Here is a 25,569-nt window from a genome sequence, read left to right on the forward strand (position 1 = left end):
TTAGACAAAAAAAAAAAAAAAATCCAATCACAACTGAGTGATAATAAAAAAAATTTCAGTCAGCTGACGGCGTAATGATGTCACCAGCACGCCTCTAGACCCCGCCCCCCCAGTGCACCGACACCGGTCCTGTGGAAAAACAGCAACAGCCACCAAAATAAAAATAAAGAGGGGAAAAAAAGAGCTAAATAAATTAAAGGAAGTGACGTCGGCGCTTCGTGTGAAGGCGCCGCTGCAGCATCACGACAGGATGTCGAGAGAAACACACACAGCCGCCGCCATCATCATCGTCATCATCTTCATCATCATCATCATCGCACAACTGGACAGCAGCAAGTCACTATCAGGATTCTATACACGTCTCTTAAATGCTCTCTAGATATCTGTATATATTATTTCATTATCTTACATTTACACCAGTGTGAGGAGGTCATCGAACGGGGGGGGGGGGGGGACAGTCTGTGTGTGTGTGTGTGTGTGTGTGTTTCAGCCCTTTTTTTGTCAGCCGTCCCTCTCAGCCAATCAGCACGCAGCTCACTAGTGATGTCATGAATAAAAAACAAAAACAAACAACTAACCCCAAAAAGTGAAGATGCGTCGTCTTTGGTGAGATGGATTTACTCTCAGAAGGGGCCAAGATGTGGGCGGGGCTTCAGCTCCCCAGAGCCTGCTGGGTAAAAAAAACATGGCCGACGGTGCTGTGCAGCATCGCCGTGGCGACACAGCCGTCAGGAACCACTTCCTGTTCCTGAGCTGGAGGCTGAACAAGTCTCAGCTGAGGGGACACACAGAGGTGTGTGTGTGTGTGTGTGTGTGTGTGTGTGTGTGTGTGTGTGTGTGGCAAAATTTCAAAACAGGGGTGCCTTTAAATGTGGAGTAGTTTGGAGTCAAGTGGCCCTCTGATTGGTGGAGGAGGCTGACCCCGCCCTCTGACTGCTTCCCGCTATGGAGGAAACAGGAAGTCCATTCTCACTCCTCGGCATCAGCAAAGGTGTGTGCACGTGTGTGTGTGTGTGCGTGTGTGTGCGAGACACTTTTAAACACACACACACACACACACACACATCCAGTTCAGCAGACATTCTGTGACGCTCCGCCCACAGCTCAGTTGGAGCTGGCCGTGATTGGCTTGTCCAGCTCCAGGGGGGCGGGGCCAATCTGCAGGTTGCTGTAGCAGCTCCTGCAGACGCGAGACGGCTCGAAGAGCTGCTGGCTGGGCACCGGGATCTTCTGGTCGCAGCAGCTGGAGCAGAAGACGTTACCGCAGTTCCTGCACACACACACACAGAGAGAGAGAGAGAGCGAGAGAGAGAGAGAGAGAGACACACGGGGGGGGGGGTCAGAGTGGCTCCGCCCCTCAAGTCACTCAGAAGACAACTCTGATCCTCACAAACACAATGCAGCCGTCAATCAAAGTCTTGCGGTTAGAAGAAACAAAGCGACTCCAGTTCATACGGTAGGTGTCAAGCTCCGGCCCGCAGGCCAACTTTGGCCCGCGGTGTCATTATATTTGGGCCGGGAGGAAATATTGAATCCCGACTGGTCCGCTAACACTACAGCTCCCAGAATGCCCTGCTAGTATTCTGACAGAATTTTGTTTAACAGACTGTAGGGGGCGTCTTCCTAGTGGCCGCACCTTCACGAAGCTTTGCTGCTTCCACATTCAGTGTGGAGGCAAAGCTGGCTCGGGTCTGGAGGAAGACTTTTCTTCCACTAATATCAATGTTGGCCTGACGGCCTGCTCTGGTTGGTGGGGAGTCTGCACTGCACTGTGACTGTGACGCTCAGAGTAGGAAGAAGACACGGAAATGATCTCAGAACAGCTTCAATTCAACGCTGCTGGTGAAAAGATTCCTAAGAAAAGTTGAGTTCTTGTTCTCAGACCGTCGCTGGGACTGCAGCAGCAGCAGCAGCAGCAGCAGCAGCAGCAGCAGCCAAGTCTCTAAAGGTGCCGACTGACACCAGCAGGGGGAGCCGGTGCAGCGCAGCAGTGGGATTATTTCAACTGGTTCTGGATTGGAACGGGACGCTCTGATTGGACGACAGGGCTGCACTACATGCCATTAGAACAGACAGGTGCTCTGTCACTCTGAGGAGGGGGCGTGGCCTCATGCTCTCTCACACATGCTGCTACACACACACACACGCAGTGTGTCATCCTGCCACAAGGGGGGGTGGGGGGGGCTGAGGGAGGGGTTCTTTATGCATGCTGTGCTGGAGGGGTGTGGGGGTGGGGTTCTATGGGCAGCATGCTGTCTGGGAGGGGAGGGGCTGCTTTCCACCAATCACAGCTCTTCTTCTAACAGCAGCAGTGTGTGAGCTTCCTGCTTGAGTGGGGGTGGGGGAGGGTTGGGTGGGGGTGTCAGGGGGAGGGGGGGGGTGATGGTGGGGATCTCACCAGACCTCCGGGACAGGTTCCCTGCCACTGTGGAGGAGAGGGGCACACCATGGGTCAACACCACAGAGCACTTCCTGTTCGAGATCTAACACTTCCTGTTCCGAGATCCTACACTTCCTGTCAGAGATCCTACACTTCCTGTCAGAGATCCTACACTTCCTGTCAGAGATCCTACACTTCCTGTCAGAGATCCTACACTTCTGCTGTGTCTCAGTTCAGGGTCTGCACCCTTGAGACCGAGTGTCCTCCGTCTGAAGGAAGGGTTCTCCAAGGACCTGGCCTAGAAGGACGGACCAAACCCCGCCTCCCCGGTCACCACACGGGACAGTCTAGCCTTCGGCGTATTTCCTCGTTGCGTCACCGCCGTTCCCTCCTGCTGGCCAACCCCAGAAGTGACGTTTTCATAGCATCAAGCTAACCATTGGTTAGCCATCTAACGATGGCGTTGGATGATCAAATAAGTAAAATCCTACGTTAAAAACTGGATACTTTATGTGAAACTTCAATACTTAAATTTATGTTGTGTCTTTGCCAGTAGATGGCGCTAATTTCAGATGACTTCCCAGGATCCCATGGTGCTTTGCAGCAGCACGCAAAGCATCATGGGATACACAAGTACGTGAAGGATAGTAGCGGTGCATCCTTGGAATGGGCTAAAACGAGTGCGTATTTCTGAGTGCGCATTTTGAGCGTCCTAAGCACCCTCGGGAAGTGGGCGGAGCCTTCGCGCAGTGCGATGACGCAACTTCCTTTCAAAAAGCGCACTTCAAGGACGCAGACCCTGAATTGAGACACAGCACTCCTGTCGGAGATCTACACTTCCTGTCGGAGATCTACACTTCCTGTCGGAGATCTACACTTGCTGCTAGAGATCTACACTTGCTGCTAGAGATCTACACTTGCTGCTAGAGATCTACACTTGCTGCTAGAGATCTACACTTGCTGCTAGAGATCTACACTTGCTGCTAGAGATCTACACTTGCTGCTAGAGATCTACACTTGCTGCACCAGAAGATCTAGTCACTCCTGGTTGGTGTGGACGACAGGCAGCAGGTCTGACTGTCTTCAGGCTGCTGTGTGCATCATGTCTGAGGTCCAGAACAGTCACGTGAGCAGAACTGACAGAGGGAGGGGCGAGAGGGAGGGGGGGATCGCGGCCGCAGAGAACAGGAAGTGGAGAGCAGACGACAGGACGGAGCTCACAGCTCAGATCAATAAAGTTCTGCGGCGCTGACACTGACTGACCAGGTGGCTTCTTCTTTAAAAACAACAGCAACAACAAAGGAGGCAGAGAGGCAGAGGAGAAGTCTGCCCCCTGCAGGAGGAGCTGCTGCACTGTCCTGCTGACTGACCTGCAGTGATGCTTCCTGGTGGCCAGCCAGAACCTGCTCTCACAGCCGTAGCACTGGGCGGCCAGGTGGTCGGGGAACCAGCGGGTCACCTGGAGCAGACAGGGAGCAGATGGTGGGTGTGGTGGAGCGGGTGGTCCTCAGCTCTCTGGTGGGTGTGAAGTAGGGCTGAAACTAACTATTTCTGATGTCGACTCATCGATGGATCATTTTTTCAATGGGTCACAATGATCTCCGTTAGTTTCACCACCTATTCTGGACTCAACCTCACTGGCTTCAATCTTCACACCTGTGTTATACTGTGGAACTCTGACAGCAGACCGTTTACACAAATGCATCACAATAATGACACACAAAGGATTGATCTGTGACAATAGGACGGTGTATTGAGTCAGGGTTCTGTTCAGTGTGTGCACAGTGCAACACCTTCACCGGGCTTCTTACAGCTTCAATGTGGAACTAGCATGGCCTCAATAACACAGCTGACTGGTGGTCAGTGAGCGAGTGCTGCGCTTCAGTGTCAACGCTGGTATTGACAGGGGCTGGAATTCACAGGGGCTGGAATTCACTGACTAGCTCAGTCACCTAGCGTTGGCTACGCTAGCTTCTCCCATCATCTTCCAACAGTACCCGCAGGACAGGCCGATGACTGATTAACCAACGAGCGCGTCGTTCAAAAGAAATCAACAAAATACCCCCCTCTGCGGTGCGTGACGGCACAGCGCCTCCTAGTGGTGTTGAGGTGTTCGTGCATCGCCGTATTGCTACCACGGAATGCTGGCTGAGCTTCACAGAGTTTGACCTCACGCGTTTCGCTGCTTTTGCCTTGGCAGAGAAGAAGTCGTTCTTCTCTGGCAGGATGTAAGCAGCGAGCAACACCGCCCCCCTCAGCTCTCAGTACTGCACTGCAGGTACCAGCGAGCAACGTAGCGGCCGCCGCGCGATTTCAACAACGGCAACGCGACGTCGACGCAAATTTCCGTTGCACTACTGCCACCCTCAAGCAGCAGCTGAGGGTGGGAGGAGCTTCTGCTCACCTCCGTGTCCTGCTTGTCCACCTGCTCCCAGCTGGCCTCGCAGAAGAGCTCGGTGCTGCAGCGGGACAGACAGTTGGGGTCCAGGTGGAACTCGGAGTCCGTCATGGAGGTCTGCGAGGAGGAGGAGGAGGAGGAAGAAGAACCACAGCTGCGTTTCCATGACAGTTTTTTGGCAAAATAAAAGCAGCATTTCTCACATTTCCACAAAGCACAACTGCGACTTTGCAGGCGTTTCTGAGCAGAATGACTGTTTGCTTTTGTTTGTTGTTTTGTTTTCCCCTCTGATGACTTGAAAAAATATTCCTCCTCCGTCCAATCATAACCCTCCATTTTCACCGGTCAGTCACGTGACCCCGTACGTCAAGTCCACTGACGTGTCAATGTGACACTGGTGTGCTCTTGCTCTATGTGTAACGTGTGTAAAAGCACCCGATGAGAGTCACAACCTTGCAGAGGTTTTTCCAACTCTCGCTCTGGCTTCCACCACCAGGTTTTATTGCCATGTTTAGGTTCTGTGCAATTCTAGCGGTGATGGAAACGCAGCTCATGAGAACCAGAGTGAACCCATCGGCCCCCCACCCCCCTCTATCAATGCCCTATGCTGACCACCAGGTGGCTCCGCCCCTACCAGCTCGCCGCCCATGTCTCCGTTGAGCCGGCGGGCGGCGCCGTACTGCTGGTTCTCCAGGCGGCTCCACAGCTCCTGCAGCTGCTTCTTCAGGGTCTCCACCTCCATCTGGTGTCCGGCCTCGATCTGCCGCAGCCGCTGCTGCACGGCGTCGGTGTGCAGCGTTAGGCCGTCGTCGTCCAGGTGGCCGCGGCCGGGCTGGTCGGGGCTGACGGCCGGCCGACCGGCCGCGTGGCAGCAGCGGTGCAGCGAGCAGACGGCCCGGGGGGCGTGGCCGTAGGAGGAGCCGCCGGCCGCCTGGCGCCTCGGGGGGGCGGCGTCGGCGGGGCCCCGCTCGCCGTTGCAGGCGTGGGCGGGGCGCTGGAAGGCCGCGAGTCCGTTCAACGTTCTGCCGCCGCAGCCGTTCTCGCCCGTCTGCTGGGGCCCCTCCCCCCTCTGGGGGCGGGGCCGGCGGGCCGGGCGGAGCTCCGACCTCCCGCAGCCGTCCTCGGTCAGAGTCTCAGTGGAGCTCTCCAGCGGCGGCGCCGCCTCCAGGACGCTGTCGGCAAAGCCGTTGGTCAATAAAGTTCTGCGCTTGGACTCGCAGGGCCCACACGGCGGCGGCGGCAGCGCCTCCTCCTGGACAGAAGAGTTCTCTGTGGGTGAAGTCGTCTCTTCATCCTGTGAGGCCGACGGCTCCGGCTCCCCCTGCTGGCTGCTCCCTGGAAGAGCAGGCTCTCCGTCCTCGGGCTCCTCGGGTTCCTCGCTGTCGTGGCCGTTGATCAGATCTTCTCTCCTGGTCGGGGTCCCGTTGACCGAGGGGCTCAGAGGCTCCTCCTCCTCCTCCTCCTCTACGGCGTCCTCCGTCGCCCCCGGTGTGTCCACAGTGGTACTGAGCAGAGCGCAGGAGGCTCCGCCCTCACTCGGAGCATCTGCTGAGGCTGCTGCCTCCTCACTGGTTGCCTCCTGAACCATCTTCCTCGCCTGTCCCGTGGCTCCGCCCACCACAGAGAGTGCCTCCTCCTCCTGCTCTTCCTCTTCCTCCTCCTCCTGCTGCTCCTCCTCCTCCTCCTCCACCTCCTGCACCTCCGCCTGGCTCACGCAGCAGACCCTCCTGGGCTCCGCCTGCGAGTCTCGTGGCGGGGGGCCGTCGTCCGACTCAGAGTCGCCCCCGCCGTCGGCCTGGGGGTCTTCTCCGCCGCCGTTGGGCCACGCCTCCTGCTCCTGGTTCCCGCCCCCGTCGGGCGCCGCCGCCATGTTGATGTCCAGGGAGCGGCGGTGGTCCTGCCACTTGTCGTTGAGGCTGGGGTCGCTGGAGCGGCGGTTGGCTGGCAGCGAGCCACCCATTTCGCAGGCACTGGGCAGGTTGTCGTAGGAGCGGGTCTTAGTGCACCTGGGGGGTGGGGGCGGGGTTTAGAATCAATATGCAAATGAATGAATTTTGTTTGCTTTGAAAAAAAAGTATAACAATAATCCATCAATCTATAAATAAAATGAAATAAAATAGCGAGCCTGGGACAACTGCAGCAGCAGCAGCACCCTCAGACAGCAGCCAGCAGGGGGCAGCAACACTCCACACCTACCTGGACAGGGGCGTGTCCTCTGGGTTGCCGCCAGGCACAGGGTAGGGGGCGCAGGAGTCGTCGGAGGGCGTGGTGGGGGAGGAGCTGGGCAGGTAGACGGCGGTCCAGAGCATCAGGTTCCGGACGTGACACACGGGGTGAAGCACCTGCAGAACACAGACACCACCGAAGAAGAAGAAGAAGAAGAAGAAGAAGAAGGAGGAGAGGAAGAAGAAACACTCAGAAGGCATCAAGACGCACGGCGTGTTTCCAAATAAAACAGAGCATGACATCACCATGACATCATCATGACATCACCATGACTTCCTGCCTCTACTCGGGTCTTGTGAGCCTTCTCCCTGATTGGCCGACGGAGGTCTGGGGGGGTGGGGTACGTACGTTCTCCGAGTGCGAGGAGTACAGCATGTTCCTCAGCGAGCGGTGGGCGGGGCGGAGCAGCGACCACACCGAGCACGTCCTCTCCTGCACGCGCCGGTCCTCGCGCTCCTTGCCGCTGTTGCACAGGAAGGTGCCGAACAGGCAGGAGTAGGTGTGCTGCACCAGCTTCACCTGCACGCACACACACACACGTTGGGGCTTCTACACACACACACACACTCCAGTGGAATGATAAAGAGCAGACAGACAGCGTGGGCGGGCCCCGGACTGACCAGGAAGGCCTCGTTGAACTCGAAGGAGCAGGGAAACTGCCTCTGCAGCTGGTGCACGCAGTCCAGCCACTGCAGGAAGACGGGGCAGCGCTCGTTCAGGTCCTCCGAGTTCTCGCCGTGTCCGCAGCGGTCGGCAAACTTGTGGCCAAAGTCCAGCCACTCGGTCTCCACCAGCACCTGGAAGCCCTGCGGCGGGGGCGGGGGTGGGGGGACATCAAGCAGACGTCAGAGGTGAGACTGCCACCGCCGCCGCAGCAGCAAACTGCGAAGGTGCTGACGGACCTCGACGGTGCGGTAGTACGGGTCCAGCAGCAGCTTGGCCAGCGCCACGATCTGCGGCGTGCGGTCCCAGCCGTCGGAGCAGTGCACCAGCACGGGCCGGTGGTCGCGGTCCACGGCGTGCACCACCAGCAGCGCCGCCTTTAGCAGGAGCGACAGGTGCTGCAGCCACTTGGTGCTCTCCAGGGCCGACAGCCAGCTGCACACACACACACACACACACACACACACACACACACACACACACAAACAGCGGCCCAGTCAATACAAACACACACTTCACACTCTGGTCAGAGACATTAACTAGGAGGGGACACATTTCTGGCCCTCTAGTGGCTGCAAACGGAACAGCGGTTGCTGCTGAGGGGGAGGAGCCTACTTGGCCGGATCAGGGATCTGAGTGCAGAGGAACCGCAGCGACTGGAAGCTCTTGCGGATGGAGTGGATGTTGGCCATGCCCATGAACACCACCTCGCAGTTGGGGTAGTAGTCTGCAAGCAGGAGGACAGGGGGTCAGAGGTCAGGGTTCACACCAAGCAGGAAGCGGCCTCTGTCTCTTACTGGGCCGTACCGGGACACTCGCAGCCTCCTCCCTTGGCCCGGTTGGCCACGGCGGCGGCGTAGGAGCGGGCGTCCAGGATGAGCAGCGTGTGCGGCTGGATGGCCAGAGACTCCGCCTCCGAGCTGTGGCTCAGCGACGACTCTGAAACACGGAGCGTAACGACGGTCAGGACCATGTGAGCTCCCCATCCAGCTGCCTCCAGCAGTGTGTGTGTGTGTGTGCGTGCGTGCGTCCTCACCGAAGTCGGTGTCCGCCAGCTCAGGGCCGCTGTGGTTGCCGTTGGACACGGGCTTGCGGCAGGTGCCGTCCACAGCGCAGGCCTTGGCGATGGACTGCACCAGGTGCTCGTCGTCGGCGTTCCTCCACCCCCACCAGCTGACCTCCGGCTGGCCGCAGCGGGCGATCACGGCACCGCTGCTCTGGTGCCTGCGCGAGTGAGGGAGAGCGGGAGAGAGAGAGAGAGAGAGACTCTAGCTGTGTCTCCATCACTCCTAGAACTGCACCAAACCTAAACAAACCTAAACAAAGCTCAGCTTGGAAGAACCTCCTTGTTGCTGATGATTAGGCTCCACCCCCTCCAACATCACCACACCCAGCAGGACTGTGGTGCTACATGTTGTGTAGCACCACTCACACACCTGTACACTACAGCTGGAATCCTCTTCCAGGAGCGGAAGGCCGCCACGTTCTCCAGCTCCTTGTCGGTGATCCAGGCAGGAACCAGGAGCTGCTGAGGGTAGCTGGAGCAGAGCCTGCAGAGAGGCAGAGAGACCTTCAGACACACAGCAGCTGAGAGGAAGGCGGACCGGGAAGGGGGGGAGGGGGGGGGCAGGTACACCCCCAGACTCCAGGATGGCTTCCATTCATTTCAGTGTAGCTGCTCAGCCAGCAGCGCAGACGCCCACATAGTTTCTGACTTCCTCATCAACGGGCCCATTGAGCATGTGCAGTAGAGCCACTTCCCATCATGCCTCTGGAAGTCACACGATCCATTTGGCCAATCACAAGGATCCTGGAGAACGTCACTGCCAGACACGTCAGCCAATCAGAAGGAGCTGAGACACAGCAGCAGCGTGGTGACGTCACGCTGGAAATAAACTCTCTGATGGTTTGCTGATGGTTTGCTGATGGTTTGCTGGCCTTTATCATTTTTTAAACGACTAAAAGACCAGAAGTGAAAATTCTACAATAGAAAGATTTGCTATGAATCACGTTCCAGGTCAAAGGTCGTCCTGTCAGCCGGTTTAAAGGCCTTTATTTTTTTTGTATTGCACTCCATGGGAAAAATGCTTTTTGGGCCCCATGGGGATGTTTTGCTGCAGTACCTAAAGTGGCCACTGGGAAAGTCAGCACACCACCATATTGCCAGTCCGGTACCCAGTTCTTAGAATACATCCATGGGTCCAGCACACACACCTGAACTTGCTGTTGATGTCCGTGGTCCTCCAGGCGTTCTGGGTGTCGAAGCCCATCCTCTCCACTTCGTTCTTGAACCAGGAGGTCACGTGTTCTCCTGCAGGAGCAGGGACAGACGCTCGGTGGCCAGGCGGGAGGATGGGGGAGGAGTAGGGGTGAGCGGGACGGGAGGCCTACCTGGTCTGCAGAGCTCGCCGTGCTGCTCCTTCTCGCTGGCGTACACGTTCATGCAGGACTCGTGGAAGGCGAAGGAGAAGAGGTCCTCCAGGTGGGAGGGGGGCCGGGCCAGAGCGTTGAGCCGCTTCAGCCACTCCTGGCACTGCTCGAAGGTGGAGAACTGACACCTGGCGACCCAAATCACACACACACACACACACACACACACACACACACACCTCAGACAGCAGCTTGACCAGTCTGAAGGTCCAGGTGGAGGAGGAGGGGTGGGGGGGGGCAGGTGTCAGCTGATGCTCCTACCTGATAACCTTGCAGTCCTTGCAGGTGATGTGCAGCTGGAACATGTCACGACACTCGGCACACTCGATGAGCTGGAGAGGAACCTGCAGGCCGAGACGTCAGTCAGTCAGTCAGCAGCAGCCAGGTGAGACAGTGGGGTCAAGGGTCAGGTGTCTGCCGGTTAAACCCCGGCCACCTCAAAACTCACACGGGGTTAATTTACACAACTCCCTCAACACCACGAGTCCCTGAACTCCATCAACAGCCACCAGCAGGACTACCAGTCTGAGACACCTGGGCTGTTCCAGGAAGTAGTCCCAGCCGCCCGCCGCCACCACCACCACCACCAGCAGCAGCAGCAGCAGCAGCAGCAGCAGCAGCAGCAGCAGCAGCAGCAGCACTGGCTCAGATATGAGGTCATGCTGCAGGCAACGCATTCCGTCCACGCCATGCGGCGGCACCAGAGGGCCCTGTGTGTTAGCCGGGCAGCCTGGCGGGATTAGAAGGTCATGTGACCAGAACGACAGCACGCCGTGCAGCTCCGCAGATACTCACTGACACCTCACAACAACAAGTCTGTTCGGAGCAGAGCAGAGAGAGAAGCTCGGTCAGCTCGGTCAGATCCGAGCGTCGCCAACACCCCCACCCCCCCCCGACCCCTCCACCCTGGCGCTCCACAAATCAAATCCCAACGCAGGCTCTGTGAAGAGGGCGGAGTCAAGACTGACACGGTGGTCCCAGTAGGACCGCCTCTAGAAGCTGCCTTTCCATTAGAACCGCCCATAACACCTGCTGATGGAAGCAGCGGCACTGGGAAGAACCTCCAGTATGGCTGAGAGGTTCTGACTCATCAGGTGGTTTTCCCACATGGATCCATACTGAGGAACATCACACCAGTGTCATGGAAACACTTTTGCTGTGTCTCAATTCAGGGTCTGCTTCCTTCAGACAGTGTCCTCCGTCTGAAGGAAGCTTTCTTAGAGTTCCCAGCCCAGAAGGACGGACCAAACCCCGCCTCCCCGGTAACCACTTCCCTCCTGCTGGCCAACCCCGGAAGTGACGTTTTCATAGCATCAAGCTAACCATTGGTTAGCCATCTAATGATGGCGTTGGATGATCAAAGAAATAAAATTCTCCGTTAAAAACTGGATACTTTATGTGAAACGTCAATACTTAAATTTATGTGGTGTCTTTACCAGTAGATGGCGCTAATTTCAGCTGACTTCCCAGGATCCCACGATGCTTTGCAGCAGCACGCAAAGCACCATGGGATACCCAAGTACGTGAAGGATAGTAGTGCTGCATCCTTGGAATCGGCTAAAACGAGTGCGTATTTCCGAGTGCGCATTTTGAGCGTCCTAAGCACCCTCGGGAAGTGGGAGGAGCCTTTGCGCAGTGCGATGACGCAACCTCCTTTCAAAATGCACACTGCAAGGACGCAGAGCCTGAATTGAGACACAGCATATGTTGACGTGACGTACGGGGGTCACGTGACCGGTTGACTGACCAGTGACAATGGAGCGTTGTGATTGGACGGAGGAGACGACGGAATATTTTTCTCCAAGTCATCAAAGAGGAAAACAGAACAAGAATTCCGCTCCACGTCCCTGAAGGTGTTTGTCACATCAAAGTCAGACTTTGTTTCCACAAGAACCTGGACGTCGTTTCCTGTTGGCACAAACTCCGGCCTGCTGTACAGAAGGTCGTCCCACCACATCAACACGGGCGGCCGCGGCCCCTCCCCCTCCCGCAGGTCCGGCCCACTCACGTTGACCAGCGACTCCTTGAACTTGATGTGCAGACGGTAGTTGGACGCCGCGATGACGCCGTCCTCCGCTTGCTCCACAAACTTGGCCGTCTCGCCGTGCAGCTCCACAAACGGAACCTGGGGAACACACACACACACACACACACACACACACACACACACACACACACACACACACACACACACACACACACACACACACACACACACACACACATCAGCAGCTGGCAGGCTGACTGTCACATGACCAGGATGCTGCTGGGCAAAGAGACGAGCGGCAGGAAGTCCAGCGTGACTTTCGATAAAACGCTGGAGGGCGGAGCCGCGCCGTGGTCATGTGACTTCACGCCTGATCGCCTGACTGGCTCACCTGCATGTTGTCTTCTGCTGGGACGGGGGAATCCTTGGGAGCGATCTGATTGGCTGGGACGCACTCCAAGCTCTGCTGCCCCTCCCCCTCCTGCAGAGACACACTGCGTTAACTCCTTCGTGACCCCCCAGTCCCCCCAGTGGCCACAGGTGTGTGCGTGCGTGCGTCACTGCGTCACTCACACATATGCATGCAGACGCACACACACAGACAGGGGAAACATGAAGCACGCAGTAACGCAACAGAAAGGCAGCGAGGAAATGCTAAAGAGAAGGAAGTGTTTTTTTTAATGTGTGTGTGTGTGTGTGTGTGTGTGTGTGCTGATAAGACGCCTAGCAGGCTGCTGCTGCTGATAGGCTCCAGCAGAGCAGGCAGACAGGCAGGCAGACAGGCAGACAGACAGGAGCTGAGGACGTTCCTACCATGGTCCCTGTGAAGGAGAGCAGCTCCCCAACGAGGAACTCGGGTCCAGACTGGTCTGTGCAGGGAACAGGAGGTCTGGTGAGTCATTGTGCAGGAGGAAAATGACAAAGAAGACCTAAAACCACAGAGTGAAGCCAGTCGGAGCGTCTCCACATTCAGACGGAGGCTTAAAACTGCTGCATTCTGCCACAGGTTTGCAGTTTATTCTCCACCCGGACTCCAGCGCACCGCTGGCGTTCCGCTAACAGCAGCAGAGTTAGCCCTCTGTTTACAGCCTCGTTGAAGAGAGGACAAAAATAATAAAATGGACTGCTGGGATCCTGAAGGTTCTACCGAGGATTCAAGTCATGGAGGTCTGGTCTGTGCCATACCAGGTCTTCAAGCCCTCGGTATGACACAGACCAGACCTGGTGGGAGAGGCCCCAGAGCCCCTTGTGACATCACAATCACAGACAGAGGAGGTGGGGGTGGGGGCTGGGCAGAAGCTGGTGCCCAGACTGAAACCTCCTCTCTCCGGTGCAGAGAGGAGGCGGGGCCACACTGTGAATTCCGGGGGCCTTCAACCGGCGATGACCTCCCGGCGGAGCTCCCGGTGTGCTGGCGCCGGGTCGGGACGGGGTCGAGGCAGCCCGCCAGCGTCCGGTCCCGACCCAGACCGTCAATAACGGATCAATCCAACATGAAATAATGACAGCAAGAGTTCAGGCTTCACTCTGGTCCCTGAGATCAATTGGGTTCACCGGCAGCCATCGTGTCAGAGCAGCAGCAGCAGCAGCCACTCACCCAGACGATCAGTAGCAGACGGTCACAAGTCCAGATGAAAGCCTTTGGAAAACTCTCACAAGCAAGACATGGAAATCTGGAAGGGGAAAAAAAAACAACACAAGGGACGACGTGTGAGTGAGCGATCGATAAAAACAGAGAGTTTAGAACACAACAGAGAGTGGACACACACACGCACGGCTTTTCACAATGAACACCGCTACAGTCGCTGGTGTCGGACATTCAGACGAGCGATCGGGCCAAACGTTTGATTCAACCACACGGCTGCCCGGTGGAATGATTGACAGGAGTGGATGACAGCGGTGATCTGCTGCCAGACTCATTAACTCGCCGCGTATCAAAAACCTGCAGCCAGCCCAGGAGCTCCAACGTTACTGAAAGGTCAGCCGGGCTGCACGGAGGGCCCAGAATGAAAGCTGATCCTGGACCAGCGGGTCGGGTCAACCACACACACACACACACACACACACACACACACACACACACACACACACACACACACACACACACACACACACACACACACACACACACACACGGCAAAACCTCAAAATCTCAGCGTACAGGAGGTCCTGACCGAGGGTTCTACAGGGGGACCTGACGCCAGGAGGCAGAGCTCCGCCCCCTCCGCCCAGCTGGACGCCCTGATAAAGCTATCGCCCCCCGACACACCAGGCTCTGTTTACGACGGCGGCCTCGTGACCCCTGGCTGCTGCTGCAGCTCAGCGTGCCGTGGGCTCACTCACACCAGCAGGCCTAAGCCCCTTAGGGCCTTAACATCACTGGCAACCCGTGACTGTGGAACACAGAGCTGGGGAGAACCATAATAAAAGCACACACATCTACTGTGTGTGTGTGTGTGTGTGTGGGGGGGGGGGGGGGGGGGGGGGGGGGGGGGACGAGGGGAACCAGACTCCGGTCGTAAGTGGAGGAGAACATCTCCAGCCGAGGTGGATGAACCACAGTGTAACCGTCAGTCGGGAAGCTGCAATATTAACCATTTGGCGCGTGGCGTCCACCGCGGCGGCGTGGACGGCTGTTTGGGAGCGACTCGAACCATTTCCGCTGAAGTGCAATGCCGCGGCCACCGGGGGCAGGACCTGAAAGCGCCGGCCAGCGTTCCACGGGACTTTTATCTGGCTTCAATACATGAAAGATGACAGCGGGAAAGCCGGGACTGAGCCGCGGGAATCAGCGTTCAGACGTGCATCCGGGTAACCAGCACGCTCCTCGCGGACGTCAGCAAATCATTTCATTGTTTTTCCGTCGTTTGTCCATTTTACAGATTTTTTTTTTTTTTTTTCTCTCTCTCTCTCTCTCTCTCCAGATTTGTCGCCTGGCACAACTTAGACGCCACAACTGCGTTGATTTCTACACGGAACCACAAAGTAAGTTAAAACAAAACAAAACAAAACAAAAAAACACAAAGAAAATACAATTGAGCGTAGTTCACGCGCGACAGTTGCGGTTGTGCAAAGTTGGCTAAATGGGATAAAAACAAGCGGCGGTTAACACGTTCGCAAGGGAAAAGACAAAACTTCTACTTTTTATTATTTTATTTTTTTTTAATGAATAACATTTTTTAGACGCGGTGCCGCTAGTTAGCAGTACTTATTTGCGGGTCGGGGAGTCCGAGCCGTCCGCTTAGCCACACGAAGCAATTTAGCAAGTCCACCTCAAACATCGCTTGGCCGTGTCGTGAGATTAAAATAGAAAGCCGAGACGAACCCAGACTAACCGGGGCTGGTTATCCGCCCCGACGCCGTGAAAGATAAACTCCCTGACCTGCGTGTGGTCAGCCGCCTTCAGCGTTAAAACCGTCAATAGTGACGCGTCGGCAAAGGGACGCCAGCAAACATTTTAGCTCCCAACTCGAGCCGAAGTGACTTCCCGGGGCGTTAGCCTGCAGCTAGCCGACTACTGGCTCACCTCGCGCACGACGGGAATCACATTCGTTAGCCGATAAAAGTGCAGCGAAGAGTCCCGAGTGTTGTACAAAAGCGGCCAAGGGAGGCTGGCTAGCTGCGTTAGCCGCCGCAGCTAACTGTTTTTGTTGTTATGAGATGGAGGGCGGAACCCGGAGCGGAGGCCTCTGTCAAAACACAGCCGAGCGAGCGGGCGGGCGGGCGAGCGGGCCGACTCACCAGCGGGGAACAAGTTCGGAGAAGTTCGGAAGAAAAGGCGGCGCGGTTCGCACGGAGAGCCGGAGCCGACGGGGCCTCCTCGTCCTGTCCTGGCGGGCTGGAGAAAAAAAGCTTCACTGCGTCCCTCCGCTGCACCGAGCCGCCGTCGCCATCGTCGCCAACTCTTTAAGGCCGACAAGCAAGCCGACGTGACCGTGACGTCACCGCGCCGGGCACGCTCCCGCCGGGGGAGGGGCGCGCCGCGCCATGCGGTGGCCCAGTGTAAACAGAGCAGCTGATCGTGCTGAATATTAACGACCGCGAGCCGCCTGCGTGTCGATAAACGCGGCGTTAATGAAGAAGACAGCCGCGAGTGTGTGTGTGTGTGTGTGTGTGTGTGTGTGTGTGTGTGTGTGTGTGTGTGTGTGTGTGTGTGTGGTGTTGCTTCACACTCGAGTCTTTGAGTTGGATTTTTCGTCACTTGGCAATCTGTGGAGTGTTTACAGTAATTATGCACACCAACTACTATAACATTGGGAACCATTGACTCATAAACATATTGCTAGTCCACTGATACATGAATAAATACACCAGCAGTCAACAGCTAAATAGCCACTTTTCATAAGAAGCATATTTTAGAGTTGTTGAAGGTGTTTTTCTTTGCTGCATAATTCCATATATCTTGCTCATACACAGGTACTGTCCAGAACATTAGAATCTCCTGAACAGGTTGCTGTGTTTCTGCAATGCAACTTAAAAGGTGAATGTGACATATTATATAAAGGAATAATATGCAAATCAATTATATTTCAAGTTTTTATTTCTTTGGATTTTGCTGATCAGGTCTTGCAGCTTAAAATAAAACAACTCAAATTTTATTCTAATTTTCTGAGTTTGTGGCTTTTTTGGTTTTAATAAGCTGAAAATCTTAATGAGCAAAGTTACAACAAGGAACTGCTTGAGACGTCAATTTGCGTGGAATGGCTCAATAAAATGTGTTGCTTTCATCTTTGATGTTAAATTGCCAAAATAAAACAACTTTTACTGGATATTCTCATTGTTCGGGCGGTACCTGCAGTTGATGTCTTCAGTTTCTGCAGTGGAGAAAGTTGGAAAGATGAATAAATAAATACACATAGGAATAAAGTGGATGCATGTTCCATGAGCAGGTCTGCTCATCACTGCACAGCAAACCCAGGGGTTAAAAGCCTCCACAAGGTTTTAACTGCCTAGGTTCTATTGGTTTATAAAAGTCTGTTAATGTTGGGATGTCTTTCAGGATCTGGTTGAGCCTGTTGGTTAGGGAGAATCTGCCTGTGTGTGTGTGTGTGTGTGTGTGTGTGTGTGTGTGTGTGTGTGTGTGTGTGTCCACGGCTGTACATTGTACGCCACGTGTCTACGGAAGCCCCCTGCTAATATTTCTTGTAATGAAGACGAAGACAAAACAGAGCAACGATGCTTCCAATGCTGTTAGCGCACAACAACAACAACAACAACGACAACTGACTCACTCGCTGTCTCTTCTCATCCTCCCCCTTTTCCAAAGAACCCTAGGAGCCCTGCCAAGCAGCGCGCTGATAAATGTGAAAGAGGATAAATGTGTTGATAAATGTGTCGGCACCTGTCCTCCAGAGAAGTGTGACGTCACCTTCTTCTCTGGAAGACAGGAGTGGAGGTCGGCCTCGCACGACAAACGCCCCCCAGAGTGTGTGTGAGAGTAGCGGGCTGTGATTGAGAGCAGCCTGAGGCTCCTGAGCAGTCGACACACCCACAAAACCGTCAACCGTTTTACTGGAACCACAAAAAAACAACCTGATGCCATTTAAAAAAAAACAACAACAACAACAAAAAACGCCTTTTGTTGTTTTGCATCAATTCAAACCAAAATAAAGCAAAAGAAATGATTTTAGTCTGTGGCTTTTACAACAGAGTTCAGCGTTGTTGTTTTGTTTGTTTTCGAAGGAAAATCAGCTGCAAAGCCAAAAGCATTTCTACAGCTGGTGTGTGTGTAAAGTGACGAGGGCGCCCCCTAGAGGATGGCAGCCCAGGCGGCTTCCAGGCGTAGGGTCAGATTCTATTTTTCACACTTTGTTCCCACAGGACGGCCTGGAGCTGGTTGACCTCCTGGAGTGGTACCGCCAGTAAACTGCAGCGCTGCAGTGAAACACAGCGACTCTAAGCTTGGAGGTTGAGGGATTGACATGGAAAGGCTCCTGCTGACCATCAGATGCTGATGGATCTCACACACCGGGCCTTTAAGTGATAAAGAGGACGTGCGGGGGTCTGAGGCGGTCGCGTCTTAACAAACACACACACAGCACACAACAGAGACACACACACACACACAGTCGTTTCAACTGGTCTTTATTGGCTCGACGCTGACGTTCAAATGAAAAAAAAAACAGAAGCTCTGTTCAGTGACAAACCCTCAGCACCACAGCTATCCTTGTTTATTGTGTATAATCACCTCTGAACACAATCTGTTTATTTTCTTCTTCTTTTTTTCTCGACTCTGACCAATTACCTCGTTATTTAGTGACAAACGTCAATTATTTAGAAAATAAAATCATCCGCCGTGCACGGCTCCTCTGACAGAGAGCTTCGCTTCTGCCCGAGCCTGCGTCTCTCGCGCTAGAAAAGCCCTCTCCACCAGGGGGCGTTGTTCCCGGGAGGCTCGTGATATGGCACAAAAAATAATCTGGAGGTTTTATGTTTACAGGGTCGTAACTTTGTCGCTAATGGTCCGATTTATCAGCTGCACCATGCATGAAGAAGCTCTTTTTAAGTGCTGACTCGACGTCTCAGTGCAAGAACAACAACACAAAAAACACACGCGGTCACCGGTCATGTGACTCAGGACGGGACTGTTGCATGCAAAAAAACAATGAGGCGGGGCTTTTACATGAGGAGGTCATGGTCTGGATAAATACACTTTAACTCTTGGCTCCGTGTTACACACTCGCACCTAGAAACTGATTTAATCATACAGTATATTTATTATGCAGGAGACAAAAAGGTGGGAGGAGCCGAGGAGAAAAGAAAAAAATCGTTTCCGAGCAAAGTCCGCCGCTGTGAGGAAAGCCGCCGCGTCCTGAAGTCCTTCCTGGCCGCCGCTGACCAGAGCCAGTGTTGAGTAAAGCTGTGAGAAGCGAGACTACCCTGAGAGAAGGTCGAAGACGTGGGCCAGCCTGGAGGCTCCTCCTCCTCCTCCTCCTCCTCCTGTGGTTTCCTGTAATATATTTCTCTACATAATACATCCCAGTCCTCTGCAACTATGGAGACGTGTGCAAGTATTTTTTTTTTTTTCAACTACCAAACTTCAAGGATACAATGGAAGGCTGGGGGGGGGGGGGGACACTACGCTAGGATAATAATGTTGATATCTCAAGTGGTCTCCGCCTCCTGGAAACAGAGTCTCCGCCTCCTGGCGTCCGTGGACTCACTAAGTGCTGTAAGTAGTTTGTGGTGGTCGCGAGGTTTTCGAGTTCACCGCTGCCGTCGCAACCGGGCAGGAACACAAAGAACATCTGGCAGGCATGACAAAGGAACCGCTACGCACAACACACGTGGTCAAAGATAATATGGGGGAGGGGCTAGCGGCACAGACTACGTCTGATTGGCCGTCCAATAGTCACATGGCAGCCGGGAGCAGCAGCATCTCTCGGAGTGGGCGGGGTCGCAAACAGGAAGCGCCGTGACCTCCCCGCCGCGGCCGGCGCCGCCTTGTGGTTGGCGTGCAGGCGGGCGGGCCATGATGAAAGGGGCGTGGTCGGAGCGCGATGGAGGTGAGGTGAGGTAACGCAGGTGTTCCAGTGCCGTTCGGAGGGCTGCAGAGGTAAAGGAAGTGTGTAAACGGTGCCGTCGCCGGCAGCATGGGGGCGCTGTGGCGTCCACCTCAACCAACGCTGCTTAGGAGGAAGAGAGAGAGAGAGAGAGGAAGAGAGAGAGAGAGAGAAAGGAAGAGAGAGAAAGACAGAAGGGTCTGTGGAGGCTCAGGGCTCCTCCTCCTCGGAGAAGCACTCAGTCTCTTCTTCTTGCAGAAGTCCGGTGTGACCACAGGTGACTTAACTACAGGTGGGTGGGGCGTGGGGTGGGGTGGGTGGGCGGGGTCAGTGGGAACCATGCTACATCAGTTTAGAGAAGGCTATCGCAGACAGCTCTACAACACGTACAACCACACTGTTTTTTCTTGTTATACGCGTTTACGAGTTAGAAAGATGTGAAAAGGTGTCACCCAAGAAAGTTCTCCACTGAAGCTGTGGAGCGTTTAGAGTCTGAAGGACTGTCGACCCTCCGCCAGCGGCCGACTGCTTGGCGCGCGCAGACAAAAAGGTGGAAAAACTGCTGTTCAAAAAGTAGCAAATTTGGTCAAGGTCTCTTCTCAAATAGTTCTAGTGCTTTTTAAATGGCTTAAGACAGGGTCTCATTTTAATCTCACCCAGTGGCAATCAGCGGAACTGCAGCGTGCATTTTCATGACACCGGCTGCTGCACAAAGTCTTGGAGTCCTGGTCCGAAAAGGTCAAAGGGCAGCCGGAGCGGCCGCCGCATGGCAAAGTGGAGCAGCGGGGCCGAGTCCGGGCCGGGGGGGGGGGAGGGGTCACGGGGGTCAGAACTCCCACTCCAGCGTCTCCTCGCGGTTGGCGGCGCGCTCCAGCCGGTGGATGATGTTGTTGAGATTGGCCATCTTCTCGTTGCGCCTCTGAGAGCTCCGGTTGACCTTGGGGCTCTGGAAGGGGGGCGGCGGGGGGGCGGGGTTGGGCGGCGAGGGCGAGATGGGGGCGGAGGAGGAGGGGACGGGCGAGACGGACACCATGAGGCCCGGCGAGGAGGCGGCCGATGGCGAGTTGAGGGAGACCTCCAGGCTGCTGCGGCAGGCCTCCGAGCTGGCCTTGAAGCTGGCCGGGTCCACCGGAGACCTGGCCGGCTCCTCCCCCTCCAGCCTGGATTGGCTGCTCCTCTGCGGGGAGGCGGAGCCGCGGCGGAGCGCCTCGTCGTCCTGCTCGCTCTTGAGCGGCGGGAACTGCACGGCGGTGGAGAAAGACTTGGCCACGCCCCCGCCGCCGCTCACCACCCCTACCTCCTCCTCCTCCTCCTCCTCCTCCTCCTCCTCCTCCTCCTGCTTGACGTGGCCACGCCCTCCTTGCAGCCTCCGCCCCTCCCCGTCGGAGGGCGGGCTCCGCCTGGCCAGCGGCGAGTAGCTGTGCTGCTGCTGCTCGGCGTCGGTGTCCTGGTCCGGCAGACCCTCCAGCAGAACCTCACGCCGCATCCTGGACCTGCTGACAGAGGAGAACCCAGTTAGAGCCCAGGTAGAACCCAGGTAGAACCTCCTCAGAGAGGGCTGTGGAGGTGGATGGATGGACAGATACATAGATACAGTGTCATTTAATAAGATTCTTCATTAGTACTATGGGATTGTTTCAATGGAAAGAAAGGTTGAAAAACACAGAGATTGATAAATAGATAGATAAAAGGGGTCAGTAGGGGTCAGGAAGGGAGCCAGGAAGGGGTCAGGAAGGCTCAGAAGGGGTCAAGAAGGGTCAGTAGGGGTCAGGAAGGGAGCCAGGAAGGGGTCAGGAAGGCTCAGTAGGGGTCAGGAAGGGTCAATAGGGGTCAGGAGGGGTCAGGAAGGGTCAATAGGGGTCAGGAAGGGTCAATAGGGGTCAGGAGGGGTCACTGGCCGGTAGTTGTGGAACCAGTTGATGACGGTGTTGGTCTTGAGCTTGAGCTGTGCCGCCAGCAGCTCGATGGTGCTCTGGGAGGGGTAGGGCTCCAGCAGGTAGGCCCTCCTCAGCGCCTCCTTCTCCTCCGCCCCCAGCACCACCCGGGGCTTCTTGGCCTGGCTGAAGGGACACAGGTCCAGCGAGGAGGCCAGCATGGCCGGGCTCACGCACTCAGACCGCGTGCTGGGTGAGTCGCTGTCAGAGCCGGCGCTCAGCAGGCCGTAGCGCCGCTTCAGGTAGGCTGGAGGGGCGAGGGAGAGGGAGAGGGAGAGAGAGAGAGAGGGAGAGAGGGAGGGAGAGAGAGAGAGAGGGAGGGAGCAAGAGAGAGAGAGAGAGAGTGAGAGGGAGAGAAAGAGAGAGAGGGAGAAAGAGGGAGAGAGATAGAGAGAGAAAGAGAGAGGGAGGGAGAGAGAGAAAGAGAGAGGGAGAGAGAGAGAGAAAGAGAAAGTTTTTCAAGATTTTCATTCTCTTTTGAGTGAAAGCACAATTTTATCTTAGTAATAATAATAATATTATTCTAGTGTATTATAAAATATTTTATTTTCCATAATACAGGTACTGCCCGAACAATGAGAATATCCAGTAGAAGTTGTTTTATTTTGGCAATTTAACACAAAAGATGAAAGCAACACATTTTATTGGGCCATTGCACGCACACTGACCTCTCAAGCAGTTCCTTGTTGTAACTTTGCTGATTGAGATTTTCACCTCATTAAAACCACAAAGCCACAAACTCAGGAAATTAGAATAAAATTTGAGTTGTTTTTTTTAAGCTGCAAGACCTGATCAGCAAAATGCAAAGAAATAAAAACTTGAAATATATTGATTTGCATATTATTCCTTTATATAATATGTCACATTCACCTTTTGAGTTGCATTGCAGAAACACTGCAGCCTGTTCAGGACATGCTAATGTTCTGGCCATGTGGAAACATCACTTCATGGAAACAATGTACGTTGGCCATATCAATAAAGCTCTTTTAAATTTCAACTGAAAATTGCTAGGAGGAGAGAGAGGGGGAGGACAGCCTCTTGCAGGAAGTGAGCACCAAACCCCGCCCACCAGCCCCGCCCACCTTTCTTCTCCATCTTCTTCATGGCCCTCAGCTTGTCCACGTTGTGCGGGTCGTTGAGCCACAGCTGCATGCGGACAAAGGGCTCGCGGCCCTTCAGGCTCAGCTTGTGCCAGGGTTTGGGTCGGGACAGCAGGTCCGACACGGAGCCCTGCGTCAGGCCCAGGATGGTCTCGCCAAACAGCCGCTGGCCTGCAGGACACACACGCACACACACGCACACACACACACACACACACACACGAGCAGTGGCAAAGTTTTATTTTCTTTGCAGTCAGAGCACAATTCCACCTTTACCATTGTGTGTTTAGCTGCGTTCCTATTGGCCAGCGGTGGAGGCTCCACCCACCCAGGTTGTTGTCGGTCAGCACCTCCTTCACCCTCTTGGTGACGCCGTAGGTGTCGAGCTCCTGCGACATGGCCACCAGCTCCTGGATGCCCAGCGGGTTGGTGGGCGGGTGCAGCGCCGCCAGGCTGGGCGGGGCCTCGGGCTGCTGGTTCTCCTTGCTGCTCTCCAGGGACAGCCCCCCCCCACCGCCGGGCTCCACCAGGGGGCTGGGCTGGCTGTGGGCGGGGCTGGGCGGAGGCGAGGGCGAGGATTGGCTGGCCGCGCTGCTCATCACCGGGCTTTTTTCTGCAGCGGGGGAACCGCAGGCTGCCGTGACGGGCGTCATGTGACTGGGTGGGGGCGGGGGGGCGGCCGGACACTCACCCTGAGCGTGGTGGTGGTTGTGGGCGTGGCTCTGGCTCTGGCTCTGGCCCAGGCTCTGGCCCAGCTGGTCCAGCAGCCACAGCTGCATGCGGATGAAGGGCTCGCGGCCCTTCTGGGTCAGCTTGCTCCAGGGTTTGGGTCGGGACAGCATGTCGCTCACGCTGCCCTGAGACAGGCCCAGCACCTGAGAGCAGGAGGGAACCGGGTCAGTACCGGCGTCACACCAGCAGAGGGCGGCATCCTACCAGCAACCAGCCAAGATTCGCTTTCAATCATCATCCAAACACTCTGCGATCGGGATTTTATTTTTGTTTCTCTGTCTGGAAAATAAATGTAAAGAAAATGCAGAATTTTCTTTACATTTTCTGAATATTAAAAATCCTCTACCGTCTTCTCAGGAAATGAAAAAGCTCTTTTAGAGAGAAGAACGGAGGAACAGCCGCAGAAACAGAAGAAATTCTGAGAGCAGAAGACCCCGGAAAACACACACACACACACACACACACACACACACACACACACACACACACACACACACACACACACACACACACACACACACACACACACACACAAATATTTATATTCAGTCTCAGCGATGCGGCTGCGGCTGATGGAGCTGCTCGGCTAAATGTAGAAATAGTAATAATGAAAAAGGTTCTTTTAATCTATTTTTCCATCGTGAAATATCTTTTTTTTTTAATGAACTCACCGGGAAATAACTTTTACAATTTTAAGGCAGTGTGAATGGTGTTTGTATACATATGTATATTACATATAGAAAATTGAATAAAAAATAAATAAATATTACTTTTATTATTATTGTTATTAGTATTATTATTACAATAATAATAATATTAATAATAATAATAATAATAATAATAATAATAATAATAATAATAATAAACAATAATCATCATCATCATTTCTATTTTTCCCTCTCTTTCTTTTCATTTCTATGAATGTGTTTTCTCGTGATGTGTTCAGTGTTCACGGCTCCTGCTTAAATAAAGGAGGCAGAAAAAAAGTCATTGAATTGATAATAAAAAAATATAAACGCATTTGCCAGGTTTTTTTTTGTCACTTTTGCCTTTTTCAGTGATTCTAATTTTTTTGTGTGATTTTTTTCTCTTTCCTGTTTAATTAAATTAACTCATCCTTCCATCTCTGCTACTTGTCCTCGTCTTCATCAGTGTAATTCTGAGTTGTAACTTTCCGCCGCCGACCCACCGCCGACCCACCGCCGACCCACCACCGACCCACCTTCTCTCCGAAGATCCTCTGGCAGATGCCGTTCTTGGCCAGCTTCTCCTTCACCTGCCTGGTCAGCTCCATGGTGTCCACCTCTCGGTACATGTAGGTCTCGTACTGCTCGGGGGTCAGCGGCGGCACGGTGGGCTTGAGGGGTCTGGGGATGTAGGAGGCGGGGTAGTAAGAGAGACGAGGCCCCGCCCCCGGGGACTCGCCGGCGTCCGACTCCACCTTCACCTCCGGCCGCTCGTCCTCGCCGGCCGACGCCGCCTCCTCGCCGTTGGAGAGGCTCTCGCCGTTCTCCGGGCGGGGCCAGGGGCAGGGGCGGGGCCGGGCCGAGGGTCCCGAGGAGGAGGAGGAGGACGGCGAGGGCGACACGGAGCTGCCGGCGCCCCCGCACAGCAGCACGGCGGGCCGGTCCTGCGACCAGTGCTGGTCGAAGAAGGCGCCGGCCTCGCCGATCTCCGACTTGACCTTGCGGATGATGTTCTGCACGAAGGCGGCGGGCGACAGCACGCTGAGCGGCGTCTGGGGGCGGAGTGAGCACAGCGCCACGCAGGCGGCCCCGCCCTCCTCCTGCTTGATGGAGACGGTCGGCGGCCGGGAGCGCTCCGCCGGGGGCGGGCCCAGACGCTCCACCTGGGCCGCCGCCGCTGCCAAGGTGGCGGCGCCGGTCAGGCCCCGCCCACACACCTCCATCTCCATCAGCGCGTGCTGCTGCACCTCCATCTCCCTGCGCGCCTGCTCCAGGATGGTCTTGATGGCGTCGTCGGAGCTGCAGCTGGGCCCGCCTCCACCTCCTCCACCTCCTCCACCTCCTCCTCCACTGCTGCTGCAGCGACCCGACGAGCCGTTCACACTCGACCTCCCGTCACCTGAGAGAAGGAGAGAGAGAGAGAGAGAGGGAGAGAGAGAGAGAGAGAAAGAGAGAGAGAGAGAGAGAGAGACAGCAGGAGGAGAGAGAGAGAGCAGGAGAGAGAGAGAGAGGGAGAGAGAGAGGGAGAGAG

The 25,569-nt window shown here is 55.2% G+C and overlaps 2 protein-coding genes and 1 long non-coding RNA gene across 10 annotated transcripts in view; 1 reads left to right on the forward strand and 2 right to left on the reverse strand.

Annotated features, from left to right (window-relative positions):
* Positions 1 to 674: 674 nt before the first annotated feature.
* mtmr3 (myotubularin related protein 3) lies at positions 675 to 16,068 on the reverse strand. 3 transcript variants are annotated; one of them, XM_076023041.1, is made up of 21 exons: positions 14,680 to 14,802; positions 13,682 to 13,757; positions 12,898 to 12,953; positions 12,476 to 12,565; positions 12,106 to 12,222; positions 10,359 to 10,441; positions 10,059 to 10,225; positions 9,882 to 9,978; positions 9,104 to 9,217; positions 8,704 to 8,891; positions 8,475 to 8,606; positions 8,283 to 8,394; positions 7,907 to 8,102; positions 7,625 to 7,810; positions 7,353 to 7,523; positions 6,975 to 7,120; positions 5,413 to 6,784; positions 4,785 to 4,895; positions 3,751 to 3,839; positions 2,399 to 2,425; positions 675 to 1,270 (listed from the first exon to the last, which is right to left on the reverse strand). In XM_076023041.1, the coding sequence occupies exons 3-21, from the start codon at positions 12,898 to 12,900 to the stop codon at positions 1,105 to 1,107; spliced, it is 3,567 nt and encodes a 1,188-aa protein (XP_075879156.1). In that variant the 5' UTR covers positions 12,901 to 12,953; positions 13,682 to 13,757; positions 14,680 to 14,802; the 3' UTR covers positions 675 to 1,104. The 3 variants fall into 3 exon arrangements, with proteins under 3 accessions (XP_075879156.1, XP_075879158.1, XP_075879157.1); XM_076023043.1 differs by lacking the exons at positions 2,399 to 2,425; positions 14,680 to 14,802 and adding an exon at positions 15,826 to 16,068; XM_076023042.1 differs by lacking the exon at positions 8,475 to 8,606.
* On the forward strand, positions 14,756 to 19,081 carry LOC142886115 (uncharacterized). Its single transcript, XR_012926377.1, has 3 exons — positions 14,756 to 14,895; positions 15,009 to 15,069; positions 17,905 to 19,081. It is a non-coding gene; the product is annotated as an uncharacterized LOC142886115 (long non-coding RNA).
* A 144-nt stretch (positions 19,082 to 19,225) lies between these two features.
* cux2b (cut-like homeobox 2b) overlaps positions 19,226 to 25,569 on the reverse strand; it is a 59,589-nt gene continuing 53,245 nt past the window's right edge. For all 6 annotated transcript variants that reach the window (XM_076023038.1, XM_076023037.1, XM_076023036.1 and 3 more), the window contains 6 exons: positions 24,575 to 25,437; positions 23,312 to 23,495; positions 22,949 to 23,233; positions 22,603 to 22,791; positions 21,485 to 21,767; positions 19,226 to 21,079 (listed from right to left, as the gene is read on the reverse strand). In XM_076023038.1, coding sequence (XP_075879153.1) covers positions 20,413 to 21,079; positions 21,485 to 21,767; positions 22,603 to 22,791; positions 22,949 to 23,233; positions 23,312 to 23,495; positions 24,575 to 25,437 — 2,471 coding nt within the window. In that variant the 3' untranslated portion in view covers positions 19,226 to 20,412. The remainder of the gene's footprint in view (positions 21,080 to 21,484; positions 21,768 to 22,602; positions 22,792 to 22,948; positions 23,234 to 23,311; positions 23,496 to 24,574; positions 25,438 to 25,569) is intronic.

The sequence above is a fragment of the Nelusetta ayraudi genome, unplaced genomic scaffold (assembly GCF_046127955.1).
Source record: "Nelusetta ayraudi isolate G7.1 ecotype Tasmania unplaced genomic scaffold, CSIRO-AGI_Nayr_v1 ptg000014l, whole genome shotgun sequence".
NCBI classification, from domain to species: Eukaryota; Metazoa; Chordata; class Actinopteri; order Tetraodontiformes; family Monacanthidae; genus Nelusetta; species Nelusetta ayraudi.

What these genes read in the sequence shown, in the direction of transcription:
- mtmr3 (XM_076023041.1), bottom strand. An exon ending in CAGCAGAAGACAACATGCAG is followed by an intron (nt 12,223 to 12,475) that starts GTGAGCCAGTCA and finishes TGTGTTCCCCAG; the next exon opens with GTTCCGTTTGTGGAGCTGCA. An exon ending in ACTCCTCGCACTCGGAGAAC is followed by an intron (nt 7,121 to 7,352) that starts GTACGTACCCCA and finishes TGTGTTCTGCAG; the next exon opens with GTGCTTCACCCCGTGTGTCA.